Source organism: Amblyraja radiata, chromosome 3 (genome assembly GCF_010909765.2).
Source record: "Amblyraja radiata isolate CabotCenter1 chromosome 3, sAmbRad1.1.pri, whole genome shotgun sequence".
NCBI classification, from domain to species: Eukaryota; Metazoa; Chordata; class Chondrichthyes; order Rajiformes; family Rajidae; genus Amblyraja; species Amblyraja radiata.
The window spans coordinates 93,500,347-93,519,739 of record NC_045958.1 but is presented as its reverse complement, the minus strand read 5'-3'; the positions used below and the strand labels follow the sequence as shown (position 1 = coordinate 93,519,739).

Below are 19,393 nucleotides of genomic sequence, written 5' to 3'. Positions count from 1 at the left end.
TATATTTGTACATTAATATGGTTTAAGACATGCTGTGAGCCACACCTGCAGTTATTATCTTGGTGAAATTGTGGTTGTGCTGAGACTTTGACAATGACTGTTCATAGGTTTGGAAGAAAACTGAGTGCCATCCGGGGAATAGTGGAACGAGAAATCCAAGCTATGGTATCAAAAAGGGACAACATTGTTTCGCAATATCCTTACCAAGCCTGGGACCCTGTGCCACCTCTCTCCAATTCAACGTCAGGTATGTCCCTTGTGTAACATGCAATTGGCTGCCTGGTCAGTTAAAACACAGAAGGCAGAACAATGCAGCACAGGAGCAGGCCTTTTGGTTCACAATGACCGTGCCAAACGTGATGCAAGTTAAACAACTCTCCTCTGCCATGTGATCTTATCCCTCCATGCCCTACATATTCATGAACCTATCTAAAGGCCTCTTAAACATCTCTGTAGTATCAGCCCCTATCACCGCATCTGGCAGCATGTTTCGGGCACTCACCGTTTCCTGTAAGAAACTTGCCCCTTACATCTCCTTTAAACTTTCTCTCCCCTCTGATCTCCAAACAACGCCCTCTAATCTTTGACATTTCACTCTGGGCAAAAAAGATTCTGACTCTTTACAAGCTTTGGTCCTGAGTTTTATTTGCATATCTGAATCTTATTTGCCTGACTCTGCTGGTTGTGAACATTTATATGGTTCTCTTTCGAGGTCAATATAAGTATAAAGTATTTAGTAACTCAGGCAGCATCTCTGGAGAACATGGATAGGTGACGATTTGGATCAGAACCCTTCTTCAGACGTGAGGAAAGGCCCCGACACGAAACGTCACCTATCCATGTTTCCCAGAGATAGACACAAAGTGCTGGCGTAATTCAGCGGGCCAGGCAGCATCTCGAGAAAAAGGACGAGTGATGTTTCAGGGTGGAACCTTTCTGCCAGAGATGCTGCCTGACCTGCTGAGTTACTGCAGCACTTTATAACATTTGGCAAACTAGCATTTACAGTCCCTTGTTTCTCTTTCCTTGATTGACTTTCTTGCTGCTTTGCTTTTGACAATTAATTATAGAAATACATTATTTAGTGACCCTGTTTCTAATCCTGTTTTGGGTTTTGTTTCATTAAATCTAGGTGTCCTGATAAGACATGAAAAACTTCTGCTGCAGATAAACACAGAGCGGGAAATGGGGAATATGGATTATAAACTGGGGCAGGTAACGTATCATTGTGTTTGATGCTTATAGTCTACAGGTTATGGCGGCACAGCGGTTGAGCAGTGCCAAAGATCCGGGTTCGATCCTGACTACGGGCGCTGTCTATATGGAGTTTGTATGGTTTCCTTGTGACCGTGTGGGTTTTCTTCGGGTGGTCTGGGTTCCTCCCACATTCCAAAGACGTGCAGATTTGTAGGTTGTTTGGCTTCAGTAAGATTGTAAATTGTCCCTCGTGTGTAGGATAATCTTAGTGCACGGGGCAATCGCTTGTTGGCGGGGACTCGTTGAGCCTAAGTGCCTGTTTCCGCGCTATATCTCTAAAGTCTAAAGTAAAGGTTATCGAGTGAGAAATTGCACAGCTGAACATTAAATTGAATTCCCACCTCCCACCCCAGCCCATTGCCAATAATGTCCACATTCAGGAGGTAGGGTCATACAGGGGGTCTGAACTTTCCAAGCCCTCTCTTGTCATACCAGCTGAGATTCTGCAATTACCAAAGACCCAGCATCAATCCTGACCTCCAACGCTGTCTGGGAAGTATGCGTGTTCTCCCTGTGCCTGTGTGTGTTCCTCCACCAACCTAAAAACATTGATTTAATTGGATGCTACATTTTAATGTTAGAAGGTGTTAGGAGAATCAGACTGGAGTTGATGGGCATTTGAGGGAAATTAGTTTATTGATTTCTTATTGTCACGTACATAGAGATAGAGTGAAAAACTGTTTGTGTACCTTCATACTGTGAGTACAATCAAGCGATACACAAGTACAACAGATAGTGCCAGAGTGAATAGAGATTTAAGAGTGGGATGATTGTAGTGGTTGAGAGTAGATCATCTTGTGAACGCAAAGAATCACCACACTCCGGTGCCCTCTTGCCAAAAAAATTAAGCAGGTGTAGTGATACTAATGGGATAGCTTTGAGAACCGACAGGCTGATTGGCCTCCATGTCACAAGGAAATATAAGGTGAAATTCTTAGTTGAATCCTTATTCCTTAGTTGAATTAGTTTGGCAGTTGTAGCTCAGCTGCGATTCCCACGGTTTAACTATGCCTGACGCCCCATTATATGTGTATTAGCTGCTCATTGTTACGTGTACCCAGATACAGTGAAAAACTCTTTGTGTGCCATCCAGTCAAAGCACATTGCTAGTGGGTACAATGAAGTACAGCAGGGAGTGCAGAGAGAAAAATACCAGCATGCTGAGGATTGTGCTACAGCACTGTAATGTTATAATTGCAAAGAAAGTGCAGATTTTTTTTAATATGTAAGGGCCACAGTGAGGTACCTTGAGGAGTTTGCAACACTTACAAGTTTGCCGAAAGCCGGAAAAGCTTTCATCACTGCAAGGCTTTCTGCAAAGGCTCCCATAACTGGGGATCCCATTGAGGCCCATGCAATACTGTTCTCATTCTTGGTGGTGTCCATTGTGTTCAGGTCTCCATTCACTCCGTTTGGTTGGGAAACAACATAACCCCTTTGAGGGAAGAGGAATGGGATGAAGATGAAGAAGATGAGAGCGATGTGCATGTCGCATCCTCGCCGCCCACTTCACCAGTTAATTCCAGGTCAGTCAAAGATTATTATTCTCACCACTGTGTTTGTCGCCCAGAACTTGCTTCAAGCCGTTTGTCAAACTGAGCCGTCTCTGTACAACTGGAGCAAAAGAAAGAAAAAAGGCCTGCTTTTATATAACTCTGCTAATGCCCCCAAAGTATTTTAGAAACAAGGAAGTACATTGAAGCCACAAGGAACTGCAGAAGCTGGAATCTTGAGCAAAACACAAAGTGCTGGTGGAACTCTGCAGGTCAGGCAGCATCTGTGGAGGAAATTGATAGGTGATGTTTCGGGCCTGAAGAAGTGTCCTGACCCAAAATGCCACCTATTCATGTCCATCGCAGATGCTCCTGGACCTGCTGAGTTGCTCCAGCAACTTTGTGTTTTCAACAAGCACTTTAAAGTGTTGTTATGTTTTAAAACAGACAACCCTCATTATTATGGACCAAGGAGAGGGTGGCGGGGAATGGTGTCCTTTTATTGCCGATTGCTTTCAATAGAGTTAAGTTTAGCTCAGGGCTGAGGGAATCAAAGGATATGGGGAAAAGCCAGAACGGGGTACTGATTTTGGATGATCAGCCATGGTCCGTGGCTCGAAGGGCCGAATGGTCTACTCTGCACCTATTTCCTATGTTTCTACGTATGCTATAACTGAGTAAGGGATTTGCTCCAACCACCTAGCAGTCATTCCCTGAAACAATATTGTTTTCAAATATAATGCTGTCATTAATAAATAAATAAATATTGTTGTAGATGCAAGCTGAAAATACTGAAGGCTGTTTGTTACATTGTTTAGTAGAGTTAAGTGTCTATCAGAGTGACTGTTTGCCCCTTTCAGTGCCTTGTCCATTTCAATGGCCTCCACAGTGTAAAGCCTCTGTCCCACTTAGGCAATTTCTTCGGCGACAACAAGCGATTAGACTCGCCACACGGTCGACGGGGTGTCACCTGTATGGTCGTGAGTGGTCTCCTCAAATCGCCTAAAGAGTCGTAACGTTTTTCTGGATTTTGAAATGGTCAAAACATTTCGGCGACTGTGGGCTTGTCACAGCTTGTCTTCTCCTGTCGTAGGTGTTGTCGCCGGTTGTCGTCAGGATGAGGCAGGTTGTCGCCAGTTGTTGTTGGTTGTCGCCGGGTGCTGACTTTGGTGAATTTCATTGGCGACTACGTACGTCAACTGGCGACAGGTACCGGTGACAGAATTGTCTTCAGTTGTCACCGACAGGGTCGTTGCTTGTCATAGCTTGTCGGAGGTGGACGTAGGTTGACTTTGGTTGTCTTAGGTTGTCGCCTGTGTGGTCGTAGGTGTGGTCGTAGGTGGACATCCTAATGGGTCACCTGTTGTCGGTAGCTTGACGTCGACTAGGTGGTAGGTTGTCATAGACATTGTCGTAGAGGGGGTCCAGTCGCCGCTTTTTCGGCGACCTTCTACGACTGTGGCAGTCGGCCAAAAAATCGCCTAAGTGGGACTGGCCCTTAACTGGCAGCCTGTGTTTTTAGTTCACTATAAACTAAAATCCATTAGAAAGAGGCAATAACCAGGGTTTACTGTATTCAAATTATGGCAGTCACTTTCTACACAGCAAGCTCTCATAAGCTAACAAAATGATGAGCAGATGATTGAGTGTTTAAGTATTGGCCAGGACACAAAGATAATTTCCTTATTCCGCTATTACTGTTTATCCCCACCTCAGAGTGGATGGGACTTGGGTTTAATGAAAAATGGTACCTCCAGCCCCCCTGCATTGCGGCCAGTGTCTCAAGCGAAACTTGAATCAAGAATGTTTTGTCGGAGATGCTACCCGGAGTGCAGCAGCCGGCACACAAAGGTGGCGTCAGGTCTTCCATCTCCCATTGTGCATCAAGACGGAAAAACACTGAACCCAGGAGCAGGGGACTCGAAGCCTGAGCTATAGGGAGAGGTTGGGCAGGCTAGGACTTTAATTAGTTAGTTTGTTTATTGCCACGTGTACTGAGGTACAGCATAAAGCTTTTTGTTGCATGCAATGCTGTCAAAGAAAAGACAATACATGATTACAATCAAGCCGTCCACGGTGAACGGTTACAGGATAAAGGGAATAGCATTTAGCCGAGTAAAGTCTGATTAAAGTGTCGGAGGGTCTCCATTGAAGTAGATGGGAGGTCACTAATTGTTGATAGCATGGTTCAGTTGTCTGATAAGAGCTGGGAAGAAACTGTCTCTGTATTTGGAGGTGTGCATTTTCAAACTTCTGTACCTCTTGCCTGATGGGAGAGGGGAGAAGAGGGAGTGACCGGGGTGAGACACGTCCTTGATTATGCTGGTGGCCTTGCCAAGGCAGCGTGAAGTGTAGCTGGACTTTATTCCTTGGAGACTTTGGTCAAATTCTGATTGGTGCCTTGTGGTGGCACAGTGGTGCAGCGGTAGAGTTGCAACCTTGCAGCGCCAGAGTCCCGGGTTCAATCCTGCTATGGGTGCTGTCTGTACTGAGTTTGTCCATTCTCCATGTGACCATGTTTCCTCCCATATTCCAAAGACATAAAGGTTTGTCGGTTAATTGTCTTTGGTAAAATTATAAATTGTCCCTAGTGTGTAGGATAGTGTTAGTGTACGGGTGAACGCTAGTCGGCACGGATTCGGTGGGCCGAAGGGTCTATTTACGCACTATTTCTAAAGTCTAAAGAGTACTTGCTGAATCCAGAGAACGTGGTCCAGTCTTAGCTGGCTGCTGAGATCTGCATGTTCAGCAGAGACCTGGCATATTCTGGTTTGAATGGCATAATGCCACACCACATGGAGGATTAGAGGAAAATTTGATTCTCCCTATACTTAGCTGTTGATAAGACATGACTCATCTCTCTGTTACCATGGCAGCACAAGATGACATGGTTAGTTTGGCACACTAAGCCTTTAAGATGATCTTATATTGCTCTTCCTAAATACTCTGGAAATGTGAAATAAAAGCAGCAACTTCTGGAAATATTTCTTTCCAAAGATGCAACCTGAGCTTGCAGAGTTTTTTCAGCATTTTCTGCTTTTATTTTCTGTTTTTAAATGGGTAAGCCATTTACAACAGAGATGAGGAAGAACTTTTTCACAGAGTGTTATGAGTGTGGAATTCTCTGCCGCAGAGGGCGGTGAAGGCTGGTTCTCTGGATGCTTTCAAGAGAGAGCTCTTAAAGAGAGCAGAGTCAAAGGGTATAGGGAGAAGGCAGGAACGGGGCATTGATTATGGATGATCAGCCATGATCACATTAAATGGCGGTGCTGGCTCGAGGGGCCGAATGGCCTACTCCTGCACGTATTGTCTATTTCAAAATGCTTTGTAGGTTGTAAAGCATACCGAATTGCCTTCCAAGGGCATTGTCAAATAAAATGTTACATTCAGCCACATTTCAAACTGTATTTTTAGTGACCCACCCCTTCATCAACTAAGGGCACAGTTCTGAAAGACAGGTTTTGTCTCGTTCAGTTTATTATTGTCACGTGTAATAATAAACTAAACTAAAACTTCTGTCTTTCAGAACTGTGCCCTTAGTTGTTGAAGGGGTGGGCCACTGTAAAACATCCACCGGATTGAAGTTGAAATGCATTGAGTTGAAATAACCCTCAAATATTGCACTGACAAGCACACATGTTCCCTACTGTCTGTTGTTCTGTGGGTGTTTTCTTTCCAGCCTGTTGGGCGTTTCTGATGCCTGCTGTAATTTATTTCCAGGAAGCATCGGGCTGGAGTTGACATTCATTCCTGTTCTCAATTTCTGTTGGAACTCTACAGTCAGTGGATCCTCCCTGTAAATTCTGGCAAGAAAACCCCAGTCGTTCTGGTCAGCGAGGTGGTGAGATCGGTGAGTGTTCGACCTCCACAGGGCAACAAACTGAAGCAAGCATTATATTGCATCTGTCTCCTTCACTCACCTCATTCCACAGACTCCTCATGAAGGATAATCGTGGTGCCTTGAATAAGCTATCTCGTCCTATGCTATCTAAAACTGGGGGAGGGGTGTTGGTTTATGATAAGATAGACACAAAATGCTGGAGTAACTCAGTGGGACAGGCAGCATCTCTGGATAGAAGGAATGGGTGACATTTCGGGTCGAGACCCTTCTTCAGACCCTTCAGAACACTCATCCATTCTGTCCAGAGATGCTGCCGGTCCTGCTGAGTTACTCCAGCATTTTGTGTCAATCTTCGGTGTAAACCAGCATTTGCAGTTCCTTCCTACACGGTTTAACAGGTCTATGTGAGATCTGGAGATGGGTGGTTGGAATCTGGAACGCATTGCCTGAGGGAATGGTGGAGGCAAGTACTATCAAATTTAAGAAGTACCTTATGTCGCCAAGGGGATAAAAAGCTACAGATAAGATGCTGGTCAATAGGATTTGAATAAAGAGGTACGAGGGAGAGGTTGGGCTGATGAGGACTTTATTCAGAGGATATTTCAAGCCAACTGAGGGGTGATCTGATGGGTCACGGGGGATCATGAGATCCTGGGCTGAATAGATAGGGTGAATGCGCTGTCCTTTTCCCCAGGTTCAGGTAATCAAACATAAAAACATAGAAAATAGGTGCATGAGTAGGCCATTCGGCCCTTCGAGCCTGCACCGCCATTCAATATGATCATGGCTGATCATCCAACTCAGTATCCTCAAGAACCAGAGGACATGGGTTCAAGGTTAGAGGGGAAAGATTTAATAGGAAGCTGAAGGTAACTTTCTCACACAAAGGGTGGTAGGTACATGGAACAAATTACCAGAGGAAGTGGCTGAGGCTGGTATAGTAACAACATTTAAGGAACCTTTGAACAGACACATGGATCAGAGAGGTTTATAACGATATGGGACAAATGGGACTCTCTTGGTCAGCATGGATGTGTTGGGCTGAAGGGCTGTATGTGTCAGACTCTACCTGCTAAACTATATTACTGGGCTTAACTGAATTACTGAGAAGCATTTTGATCCTAAGACCACGAGTTAAATTCACACAAGGCAGTTGGGCGGCACAGTGGCATAGCAGTAGAGTTGCTGCCTAACAGTGCCTTGTTTGATCTTGACTACGGGTGCAATACAATACAAAAGTCTGTATGGCGTTTGTATATTCTCCCTGTGAAGATTTCTTTAGGTGCGCCAGTTTCCTCTCACACTCTAAATACATACAGGTTTGTAGGTTAAAAGGCTGTGGTAAAATTATAAATTGTCCATAGTGTCTAGGATTGGGCTAGTATACCGTTACTAGGTGATGGCTGATCGGCGCAGACTCGATGGGCCGAAGGGCCTGTTTCTGCGCTGTATTTCTAAACTAAACGTGGGAGATTTAACTTGGGAGTAAATCAAATACATTTGTTCTTAAAAAGAAAACTTGTGTCAGTAACAGAGACTGTGAAAACAGACAGATTCTCATAAAAATCCAGCTGATTTGCTGTGCTGGTGGGACTGAAATCTTAACACTTTTACACAACAAGGCCCAGACATGAGTCCTGAGCCACCCAGCTTGTGGTCCATTTTTATTTAACTGCCATCTGAAACACTTCAAGCCACTTCATTCATGTGGCGAGTAATGCGCACACTGCCACTCACACCAGATCTATGAACGAATAGCATGGCATGGCTCAGTACCATTTTGTTCATTTATAATCCTGGATGGTTTGCCATTGTACTTTTTGTAGTGACTATTTTTGAGTCATATTCCTTGACGTATTTGGTTAATAAACCAATAAACCAAGTACGTGCGGGTATTGTTCATTTAGTCGTTTGAAAATACTCTACCATTCAACATAATGAAGGTTGATCTATCTCGCTACCACATTCCCATTCCTCTCGCCTAGTAATCTTTTTCTCATATTTCCATATGATGTCTAAGGAGGCCACTCTGCCCACTGAATCTATGCTGGTTCTTGGCGCTTTCCTGTCAGTTCCCTTTATTTCCCTTTGACCCATTTTCTCTCATATGCCCACCAACGTCTTTCACCTCCCCCATCCCGCCTCCATTTTCTTACAACCCATCCGCACTGGAAATAATTTACAGCAGTTAATTAAATTTCCAACATGCCTTTGGGATGCCTTTCAGGTCAGGTAGGGGGAGAGGGTACCGTGCTACCTGCTCCATGGTCGGAAAGTCGGCGACTAAACCGTCTCCTCCACCTGGTTTGCCAGGTGAGGAGGGGGCTGTTGACCCCCAGCAGGACCAAAAACAAGACCTGTCAAAGGGCGGATGAGCTTCCAGCGAGCCAACGGCCATCCACACTTCAGTAAAAGTTGCTATCACTGTTGTACATAGCATTGTAAGGAATGATGGTAAAGCACTCACACCAAAATCCTATACTTCCAGCGGCGGAAGTCCGCAGGAACTGGAGGACGGAGATGTGTGGTGCGTCCGTCACCTTTCCCGTTGGAAACCAGCACCACTGCGTCACTAATGTTTTCAACGATGATGAATTTTTGATATGGGAGGGGAGGATCTGAGGAAGCCCATGTGGTCGGAGAGAGAACATGCAAAGTTCAAGCAAGGAAAACTAGAGGGCAAGATTGAACCTAGATCTCTGTGACCGTATGGGAGCAACTTCTCGTGACGCTGAACTATCAACCTGACCTGCTGAGCTGGGCCTCTGCTAAAATGCAAAACAGATGGGATGGAATGAGGAGATTTGATGCAAGAGCTAGGGATGGGGAAAGATGACAGAAATGAAAACTTCATTGAAAGAATAATTAAAAAGGAAAAGTAAAAGGATTATTTTTTTAAATGGATCATAGAACATTCAAAGCTCAGAAACAGATCAATTAACCCGACACTCGTTATTCTCAGTGTGATTTGTCCCAATCCCAGACACTGGTCTGCTTCCATAGCCTTCAACTTTTGTCCAATTTTCATTTTTTTAGAAAGAATTTCTGTAACCTTGCAACCATGAATTCTATAGTCCTGTCATTGCCGGCATAAGAAAATTAATGAGAATGATCCCGGGGATGATTGCGTTAACGTATGAAGAGCATTTGAAGTCTCTGGGCCTGTACTCGCTGGGAGTTCAGAAGGATGAGGGGGAATCTCGTTGAAACCTACTGGATAATGAAAGGCGTAGATAGAGTGGAAGTGGAGAGGATGTTTCTACGAATGGGAGGGTCTAGGACCAGAGGGCACAACCTCAGAATAAAAGGACGTACCGTCAGAATGGAGATGAGGAGGAATTTCTTAGCCAGAGGGTGGTGAATCTGTGGAATTCATTGTCACACGTGGCAGTCAAGTCATTGGGTATTTTTTAAAGCAGAGATAACCAAATTCTCAATCCGTAAGGGTGTCAAAGGTTACAGGGAGAAAACAGGAGAATGCGGTTGAGAAGGAAAAGTAGATCAACCATGATTGAATGGCGGAATAGTCTCTGTGCTGAATGGCCTAATTCTGCTCTCATGTCTAAGAGTATCCTGATCCTCCTGCCACCTGAAATGTTGACCCTCCTTTTGCCTCCACAGATGTTGCCTGACCTGCTGAATTCGTCCATCAGTTTTTTTTTTTTGCCCCAGATTATAGCATTTGCTGGTCGTGCATTTTTAATGTCAATAAGACATTTACATCCCCCTCTCCTCCTCCAGAATTTCCTTGAGGACTACATTCATTGTCTTTGGCCATCAGGACTAATATGTCCTTAATGACTCAGTGTGATTTTTATCTTGTAAACCCTGCATCTAGGAATATTTTGCTGTGTTAAATTAAATGTGTAAATGCAAGTTAATGTTCTTTGTTCTATATTGGGATTCATGCAACTATTCCAGTGAGTTTCCAACACAATTCATTTGGCTGTCCATTATACGACTTAGAACAACAACTACTTGTGTCAGTTTGGTACTCATTTCTAACATATTTAGCACGCACCTCTGTCTTGTCAAGGTATAGACTTTGCCCATGCTAATTATTTCCTTGGGTCCTTCTCATTTTTACCATCTTTTTCTTTTTCCTTCCGCTGTAGGTTTCAGTAGCAGCCTGATATATTTGGGGACATAATAGACTGCAGCTGCTGGAATCTTGAGCAAAACACAAAGTGCTGGAGGAACTCGGTGGATCAGGCAGCATCTGTGGAAGGAAATGGATGAAGGACTTTTCGGGTCGTGACCAGTTTGAAGGAGGATCCTGATCTGAAACATCGTCTGTCCGTTTCCCTCCTCAGGAGCTGCCTGACCCACTGAGATCCTCCAACACATTTGTATATATTCCTGCTGAGAATTTACAGTGTATCAGGCAACTGAACCATCCTATCACCAACTAGAGAGAGGTCCTGACCTACTATCTACCCCATTGGAGACCCTCAGACTATCTTTAATCAGATGTTACTGGAATTTATCTTGCATAACTGTTATTTCCTTTATCATGTATCTGTGCACTTTGGACAGCTTGAATGTAATCATGTATAGTCTTTCAGCTGAATGGATAACATATGACAAAAAGGCTTTTCACTGTACACATAATAAACTAAACTAAAGGTAATTACTCCTTTCAGGAAGATTTCTCCCACTCGCATTGAACTGTGCCTTTCCATTGCAGCTTTTGGCGGTCTCGGATCTGTTTACCGAGAGGACACAGTTTGAGATGATGTACAACACTTTGACGGAGCTTCAGAAGATCCATCCAGCAGAAGACGAGATTCTAAATCAGTATCTGGTACCTGCCATCTGCAAAGCAGCAGCAGTTCTGGGCATGGTAAGGGAAAGGGAAAAATAACCTCTGAATCGAAAACTGGGAATATGCTGAAGTTTCTCTCAAACTCGCCCCCAGGATTATGTCTACAATGCACTATCTTACATCCATGCTTACTTGTATATGGCCCATGTACAGTGCCCTCCATAATGTTTGGGATGAAGACCCATAATTGATTTATTTGCATCTGTACTCCACAATTTGAGATTTGTAATAGAAAAAAAATCGCACGTCGTTAAAGTACACATTGTCAGATTTTAATAAAGGCCATTTTTATACATTTTGGTTTCACCATGTAGAAATTACAGCAGTGTTTATACATAGTCCCCCCCATTTCAGGGCACCATAATGTTTGGGACACAGCAATGTCATGTAAATGAAAGTAGTCATGTTTAGTATTTTGTTGAATATCCTTTGCATGCAATGACTGCTTGAAGTCTGCAATTCATGGACATCACCAGTTGCTGGGTGTCTTCTCTGGTGATGCTCTGCCAGGCCTGTATTGCGGCCATCTTTAGCTTATGCTTTTTTGGGGGGCTAATCCCCTTCAGTTTTCTCTTCAGCATATAAAAGGCATGCTCAATTGGGTTCAGATCGGGTGATTGACTTGGCCACTCAAGAATTGACCATTTTTTAGCTTTGAAAAACTCCTTTGTTGCTTTAGCAGTATGTTTGGGATCATTGTCTTGCTGTAGAATGAACTGCCAGCCAATGAGTTTTGAGGCATTTATTTGAACTTGAGCAGATAGGATGTGTCTATACACTTCAGAATTCATTGTGCTACTACCATCAGCAGTTGTATCATCAATGAAAATAAGTGAGCCAGTACCTTCAGCAGCCATACATGCCCAGGTCTTAACATCCCCACCACCGTGTTTCACAGATGAGGTGGCATGCTTTGGATCTTGGGCAATTCCTTCTCTCCTCCAAACTTTGCTCTTGCCATCACTCTGATATAAGTTAATCTTCGTCTCATCTGTCCACAAGACCTTTTTCCAGGACTGTGGTTGCTCTTTTAAGTACTTTTTGGCAAACTGTAACCCGGCCATCCTATATTTGTGGCTAACCAGTGGTTTTGCAATGTAGCCTCTGTATTTCTGTTCATGAAGTCTTCTGCGGACAGTGGACGTTGACAAAGCCACACCTGACTCCTGAAGAGTGTTTCTGATCTGTCGGACAGGTGTTTGGGGGTTTTTCTTTATTATAGAGAGAATTCTTCTGTCATCAGCTGTGTAGGTCTTCCTTGGCCTGCCAGTCCCTTTGCGATTAGGAAGCTCACCAGTGCTCTCTTTCTTCTTAATTGTCTCGCTGTCCTAGTCCTCTGATCTTTGACTCTGACATTGCTGAATGCTGGCGTCCTTTCGAGTGTGACTACACTCAATATGTTCGCATCGTTCATCGCAACGACCCCCCTGATGTGCGTGCTTCCGTATTGCTCAACTTAGCGGGTCCTGAGGCAATGAATCATGCCAACAATTTCACATTTGCGCCTGCCGTTTTAGATGCTAATGGACAGGTCCTAGTGCCTGCAGGGACGATTGATGACCCTGCAGTCTTGCTTGCAAAGTTCAGACAGTTGTGTGACCTGCCCTCGAACTACATTATTGAACGAACCAAGTTTTATGCTCGAATGCAACAGATTGATGAACCGATTGAACGTTTCATCAGCGGCTTAAAACACATGGCTGCATGCTGCCAATTTTGTGATCTGTGTGATGAACTCATACGTGATAAGATTGTTGGAGGCATGCTTGATAGCAAGTTAAGGGATGAACTGCTTCGTAACACTGACCTAACCCTTAATCAAGCAGAGCAGGCCTGTCGGATTGCGGAGATAACATCAGACACTAAGTCTGTGCCCTCCGTTCAGCGTTCGCAGTATAGTGTCAATCTTACAGACACCTCCTCCCGTAACAGCCGCTCCCAACCCTCTCCTGCTTGGCAGCAGAGAGGATCTGCTGTTCGATGTCAAAATTGCAACTATTTTCATGCTACAGGTCGACAGTTCTGTATTGCTTATGGTAAAATCTGCAAGAAATTAAACCACTTTGCTAGATTCTGCCGTTCCCGTGCGACTCAACCAGCTCCAAGGACAAGTCTGTACCTGTTACAACATGAGCTTGCTGATAACGAATTCCAAGAGCCTGGCTTGCCATCCCCTGCTCAGCTCTCAGAAAGTACAGATACCAGCTCTGCCATCCACTCTCTCCTCCCTTCGTCTAACGAGCAACTTGACCCTGAGGTAGCCATGTCTGTGAATAACAGACCCTTGATCGCTCAGGTTGTTATGGGCGCCAAATGCAAAGTCATCTCGTTATCAGAGTTTAAAAAAATTCGTAATGCTGAACGTATTGAAAAGGCTTCGGCCACACTTCGGGCGTATGGGGAAGATGTTCTACACCCACTTGCACAAACTAATTTAAAGTGCACCATAGACAAGCTGCCCCATCCCTTAAAGTTTTATGTTGGTATACTTTGGCCGCGCTGTCCATCAACTCTTTCTCGCTGACGGACCCACTCAACAGATACAATACAAAGATCTGTTTAACGACAAGCTTGGCAAGTTGCCCCTCAAATACCACATTGTTGTCGATCCCAACGTCACTCCTGTTGTCCGAGCATCACATAGTGCTCCGCTATACGTGATAGAGTTCACAATGGACTCAAACGGATAGTCTCCATGGGTGTTATTGCTGAAGTTACAGACCCATCTGACTGGGTTTCCACCATGGTGGTCGCTACAAAAAAAAAAACAAGGAGGAGATCCGTATCTGCACAAACCCCAGAGATCTTAACAATGCTATCAATCACCCGCACTACCCTATGCGAACAGTAGAGGAAGTTGCTGCTCGAATAAGCAGCGCATCAGTATTCTCCGTTCTGGATGCCAAAAGCTCGTTTTGGCACATTCCACTGGACCCAGACTCGTCCAATCTTACTAAGTTCGGCACCCCCTTCGGCCGATACAAATTTCTAAGAATGGCCTTTGGCATCAACTCCACCAACGAAATCTTCCAGCGTACTATGGAAAAATTGTTTGCTGAATATCCATGCGCCACCATTGTTGATGACATTCTCGTCTACGGACTCGACCTGGCTGAACATGACGCCAATCTGAAGAAAGTACTAGACCAAGCCAAAGACATTCAGCTCAAACTCAATCCCACTTCTGACATCATGTAATGATTCGAGTCTAAAACATATCAAAATACAACACATGTTTATTATATCTACTTACAGCATCGAACTGCAGGACATTACATTTCCTAGCAGCTACTCATACTGACTGGCGTAGGCAATCTCTTGTTAATATAAAATGCATATTATGCGGAGTCACTACTAGCAAGCACTACAATTGACTAGTAGGAAATAACCAATCTACATTAATGATGTTCCAAACAGTTGATTTTGGTAAGCCTAAGGTTTGGCTAATGTCTCTAACAGTTTTATTCTTCTTTCTCACTCTTAATGGCTTCTTTGACTTTCATTTGCACAACTTTGGTCCTCATGTATATAAACAGTAATAAAAGTTTCCAAAGGTGATGGAAAGACTAGGTGCTGAGAGCTCTCTTATACCTGCATTAAGGAGGCAATTATTGCACACCTGAGCAATTACAAACACCTGTGAAGCCATGTGTCCCAAACATTATGGTGCCCTGGAAATGGGGGGACTATGTATAAACACAACTGAAATTTCTACATGGTGAAACCAAAATGTATAAAAATGGCCTTTATTAAAATATGACAATGTGCACTTTAACCAAATAAATAAAAATATCTTTGTTCCAAACATTATGGAGGGCATTGAACATCCATTTGTGCATAATTATCCATAGGGGGTAGTTTGTTCATGTCAAGCACTGGTTTTCTTCACACATCTGACTCCAACAATGTGAAATTTGTTGGTTTTGCAGCTTCTGCCACGTTGCATTGAGGAAAATGGGATATTTGGGCCAGAATTGATTGATTGATTGATAGAATTTATTGCCACACAACCAGGGTCGGTGGAATTTTGGGTTGTCAGCAGCGGTACAATAATAAAGAACACACAACCACAATAAAAATGTAACACAAACATCCACTACAACATTCATCACTGTGGTGGAAGGCACAGAACTTGGCCAGACCTCCTCCATTTTCCCCCGTGGTCGGGACCTCCACCCTCCGCAGCCGTTGCTGCGGGCGTCCAGATGGTAAGGGACAAAGTCAAAGGCAAGGTAAGTCCAGGATCGGCTCTTCCCCACCAGAGACCGCGGCTTCAGGCTGGTGTAGGCCGCAGGCCGGCGGTCGAAGATTTAAGGTTCCCGCCGCGCTGCAGCCAGAAGCACCACAGACCGCAGGGCCGATGGTCGAAGCTCCCCTCCAGGGGTGATGGTAAGTCCATGCCGGACCCGCGGTTGAAGTTGGCCGCGGGTCGGCCGTGATGGCTCCTTCTTCCCCCGGGTCCCCTACGATATATATGTAGACGCCGCGCCAGCTGGAGCTGTGCAGACCGCGGCTTCAGGCTGCCGGCTGCCCCGGGCCAGCGAAACAGAGCGCTTCCCTCCAGTGAGCCCCAGCGAGGGCTCACCCGCTCCACGCCGAGAGTCCACGCTGCGCCTGCCGCTGAAGCCCAGGGCGCGTCTCCGGGAAAGGCCGCGCCGATCCTTGCTGTTAGGCCACGGGGGAGGCGACCTGGAAAAAGTCGCCTCTCCGTGGAGGAGGCGGCCGAAGCGGTTTCCCCCTTACCCCCCCACACAAAACACACCGAGAACATCAAAAACATACTTTAAAACACTAAAAAAAATAAAAAAGATGGGGGAAAAAACTAACGCGCTGCTGACAGGCTGCTGCCACTGCAGCGCCCCCTACCTAATGGTTATAAAGATTCAGTCATGGGGTAAGCACGGTACCCCTGATCTTCAAAGGGGTGGCACGTTGGTGCAGTGGCTGAGTTACGGCGTCTCAGCACCCGAGACTCAGATTCAATCCTGACTTCAGGTGTTGTATGTACGGAGTTTGTACGTTCTACCCATGACCATGTGGGTTTTTCTGGGTGCTCCAATTTCCTCCCACATCCCAAAGACGTGCAGATTTGCAGGTTAATTGACTTCTGTAAATTGTCCCTAGTGTGTTGGATGTGGGATAACATAGAACTAGTGTGAACGGGTGATCGCTGGTTGGCGCACACCCGGTGCGCCGAAGGGCCTGTTTCCACACTGAATCTTTAAACTAAACTAAACCCCGATTGTGTTTTGTAGGACAAGGCCATCGCAGAGCCAATCAGTCGCTTGTTGGAGACCACCATGCGGAGCACTCACATGCCATCTCGGATAGGTGCACTACACGGCATCCTCTACATCCTGGAGTGTGACCTGTTGGATGAGACAGCCAAGCAGCTCATCCCAACCATCTGTGACTATTTGTTGTCCAACCTGCGTGGAATAGCACAGTAAGGGAGAGCGCTCAAACTGTTATTGAATATTGGGTGGGTTGCATATGACCTTTTAATGCATCAAGGAAGCTTCCTCGGTGTGTGGGTAACAACATCCCCAAGTGTGATGGCTGTAAGGTGTTTAGAAGATGTAGAGGGGATTGAACTTCCATCATTGAGAGATGCTGTCAGTTATTTTGTGCTTCCATTTTGAGCCAAATAGTTGAAATATTTTCAAACTATCAGCTTTGTCATTGCATTTTATAGCATAACATCTAGGATACATATCTTTATGTAAGAATAGTTGTGCTAGACAATAATAATTGACTATTTGTTAAAGGATACAATCTCCATTAGTTGCTGTACAGTAGGTCCATTCATAGCATGAGTGAAGGAGTTTCCAGTTTGAAGAAGGGTACCGACCTGGAACGTAATCTATCCATGTCCTCCAGAGATGCTACTTGAGCCACTGAGTTACTCCAGCACTTTGTGTCCTCAGCATGAGTAAACCCTTGTGCTGGAAAGCTTTGAAAGCTGTTTAGTCTAGTGTTATCTTTCTCTGCTGACATCGAATCGGCTTGTCTCCCACGTGCACCCTCAGCCAAATGTTGTATTCTCCTCCAAAAATCTACAAGAATTCTCACAAGAAGTTTGAATCTCATTATTAAGGTTTTGCCATTTCCGAAAGGAAAATATTCTATGGTTCCTTACCAATTAATTCTGTAGATTCCTTGAACAGCTATACTGTAATTATAGTTTCCAAGTTTAATTGGAACATTTGCTCGGTTGCCAGTGCTTAAGTTGTTTAATTGTCTTAAATAATATAAAGGCAAAAATTGCAGTTGCAACTTCACAATTTTTGAACATACCCATACCCATTGCAACCATTGATGTATAACATTTTCTAAGTCGGACACTTTGATCTTTAACTTGCAGTATAATGCCTAAATAATATGGATGGTGGAAATCTGAAACTAAAGCAGAAAATCATTAAAATACTCAGATAGATCAGATAGAATCTGTGGAGAGAGAGTTAGAGAGAGTTGTTGTTTCTTGCAGTTTGCTAAAAGATTATTGACAATCAAAACTTCGATTCCTTCTCCCTCCTCTGACATCCCTGACGGTTCAGCACAATGTCATGGGATAGACACAAAAAGCTGGAGTAACTCAGCGGGACAGGCAGCATCTCTGGAAAGAAGGAATGGGTGACGTTTTGGGTCGAGACCCTTCTTCAGACTCCAGCTTTTTGTGTCTATCTCCAGTTTTTTGTGTCTATCTTCGATTTAAACCAGCATCTGCAGTTCCTTCTCACACATTCTGTCATCGGTTGGAATGGGTTAGGTTCCTCAGAGCCCTTTTTTATGTGAAACATTATGTGGTGGAATATGCCGTGAACCCAAAGCTTTTTGCCAGAGATACCAATCGCCATGGGTGGTAAGAAAACAATTTTGAAACTCATTCAACCTCCTCCCTGTAATGGGAAACTAAGCACGCTTGTTTTGTCAGGCTGAGATTTATTCGTCCAGTGGCCATTGTGGCTGCATGAAAGAGCTCAGATGATGAAATGCTTTTCATTTTAAATAACTTGTTTGTTTCTACGACTCCTTCCCATTAACACAATCAGAAGAAATGTTAAATGTCACTGGTTTTGCAGACCTGTGTTTGAAAGACAATGTCCAGTGTGTTCAGTTTATAGCAAATGAAATCTTTGTGAAGCAGCACATTAAATCAAATAAAACCCTTCATCGGAGCAAAGAATCATCAAGTGAAAGTTTGCTAACCAGGGGAGACCTGTGTTCAAATGATTTCTTGTTTTTATTTAAGAAGGAACTGCAGATGCTGGAAAATCGAAGGTAGACAATGCTGGAGAAACTCAGCGGGTGAGGCAGCATCTATGGAGCGAAGAATGGAGGCAACGTTTCGGGTCGAGACCCTTCTTCCTTCGCTCCATAGATGCTGCCTCACCCGCTGAGTTTCTCCAGCATTTTTGTCTACCTTCGATTTTTATTTAATAAAAATCAGGATAGATTATATTTTGGTAAACTGCTACAAATAACTTCAACTGAGCTAACGTATCTGATGGTGAAGTAATACAACCTGCTTGTGCTTTTAATTCATTCCCCTTGTGTCATGGGTTTGCCACACTCACTGGTCATCGCATTGTTGCAACTGGTCAGGACGTCAAGACTACACCTAAATTTGAGAATAGACAAACCTCTATTCGCCTTAACTCTTGCATCTTGGCGGCAATAGCAGGAGAATTTGAGATGCTTTCCCGGTGACAGTATTGCAAGTATTAGAGGAGCAACTAATATTTTGTTGCTGTGAAGAATTGTGCACTGCACCTGGCCATTTGCTGTGCTAATATTCATCTGTTTCTTTTGTAGCTGTGTCAACATCCACAATCAGCAGCATGTGTTGGTGATGTGTGCAACGGCCTTTTACCTGATTGAGAACTACCTGCTTGATGTGGGGCATGAATTTACTGCAGGCATAATACAGGTACTATTACAGAATTGTGGAGAGATATAGTATGAAACGGGCCCTTC

At 44.4% G+C, this 19,393-nt stretch overlaps 1 protein-coding gene across 5 annotated transcripts in view; it reads left to right on the top strand.

Annotated features, from left to right (window-relative positions):
* The window catches only part of htt (huntingtin), a 214,299-nt gene that overhangs the window by 181,393 nt on the left and 13,513 nt on the right, over positions 1 to 19,393 (top strand). For all 5 annotated transcript variants that reach the window (XM_033018340.1, XM_033018344.1, XM_033018343.1 and 2 more), the window contains 7 exons: positions 108 to 247; positions 1,133 to 1,215; positions 2,653 to 2,783; positions 6,471 to 6,600; positions 11,279 to 11,434; positions 16,672 to 16,862; positions 19,232 to 19,346. In XM_033018340.1, coding sequence (XP_032874231.1) covers positions 108 to 247; positions 1,133 to 1,215; positions 2,653 to 2,783; positions 6,471 to 6,600; positions 11,279 to 11,434; positions 16,672 to 16,862; positions 19,232 to 19,346 — 946 coding nt within the window. The remainder of the gene's footprint in view (positions 1 to 107; positions 248 to 1,132; positions 1,216 to 2,652; positions 2,784 to 6,470; positions 6,601 to 11,278; positions 11,435 to 16,671; positions 16,863 to 19,231; positions 19,347 to 19,393) is intronic.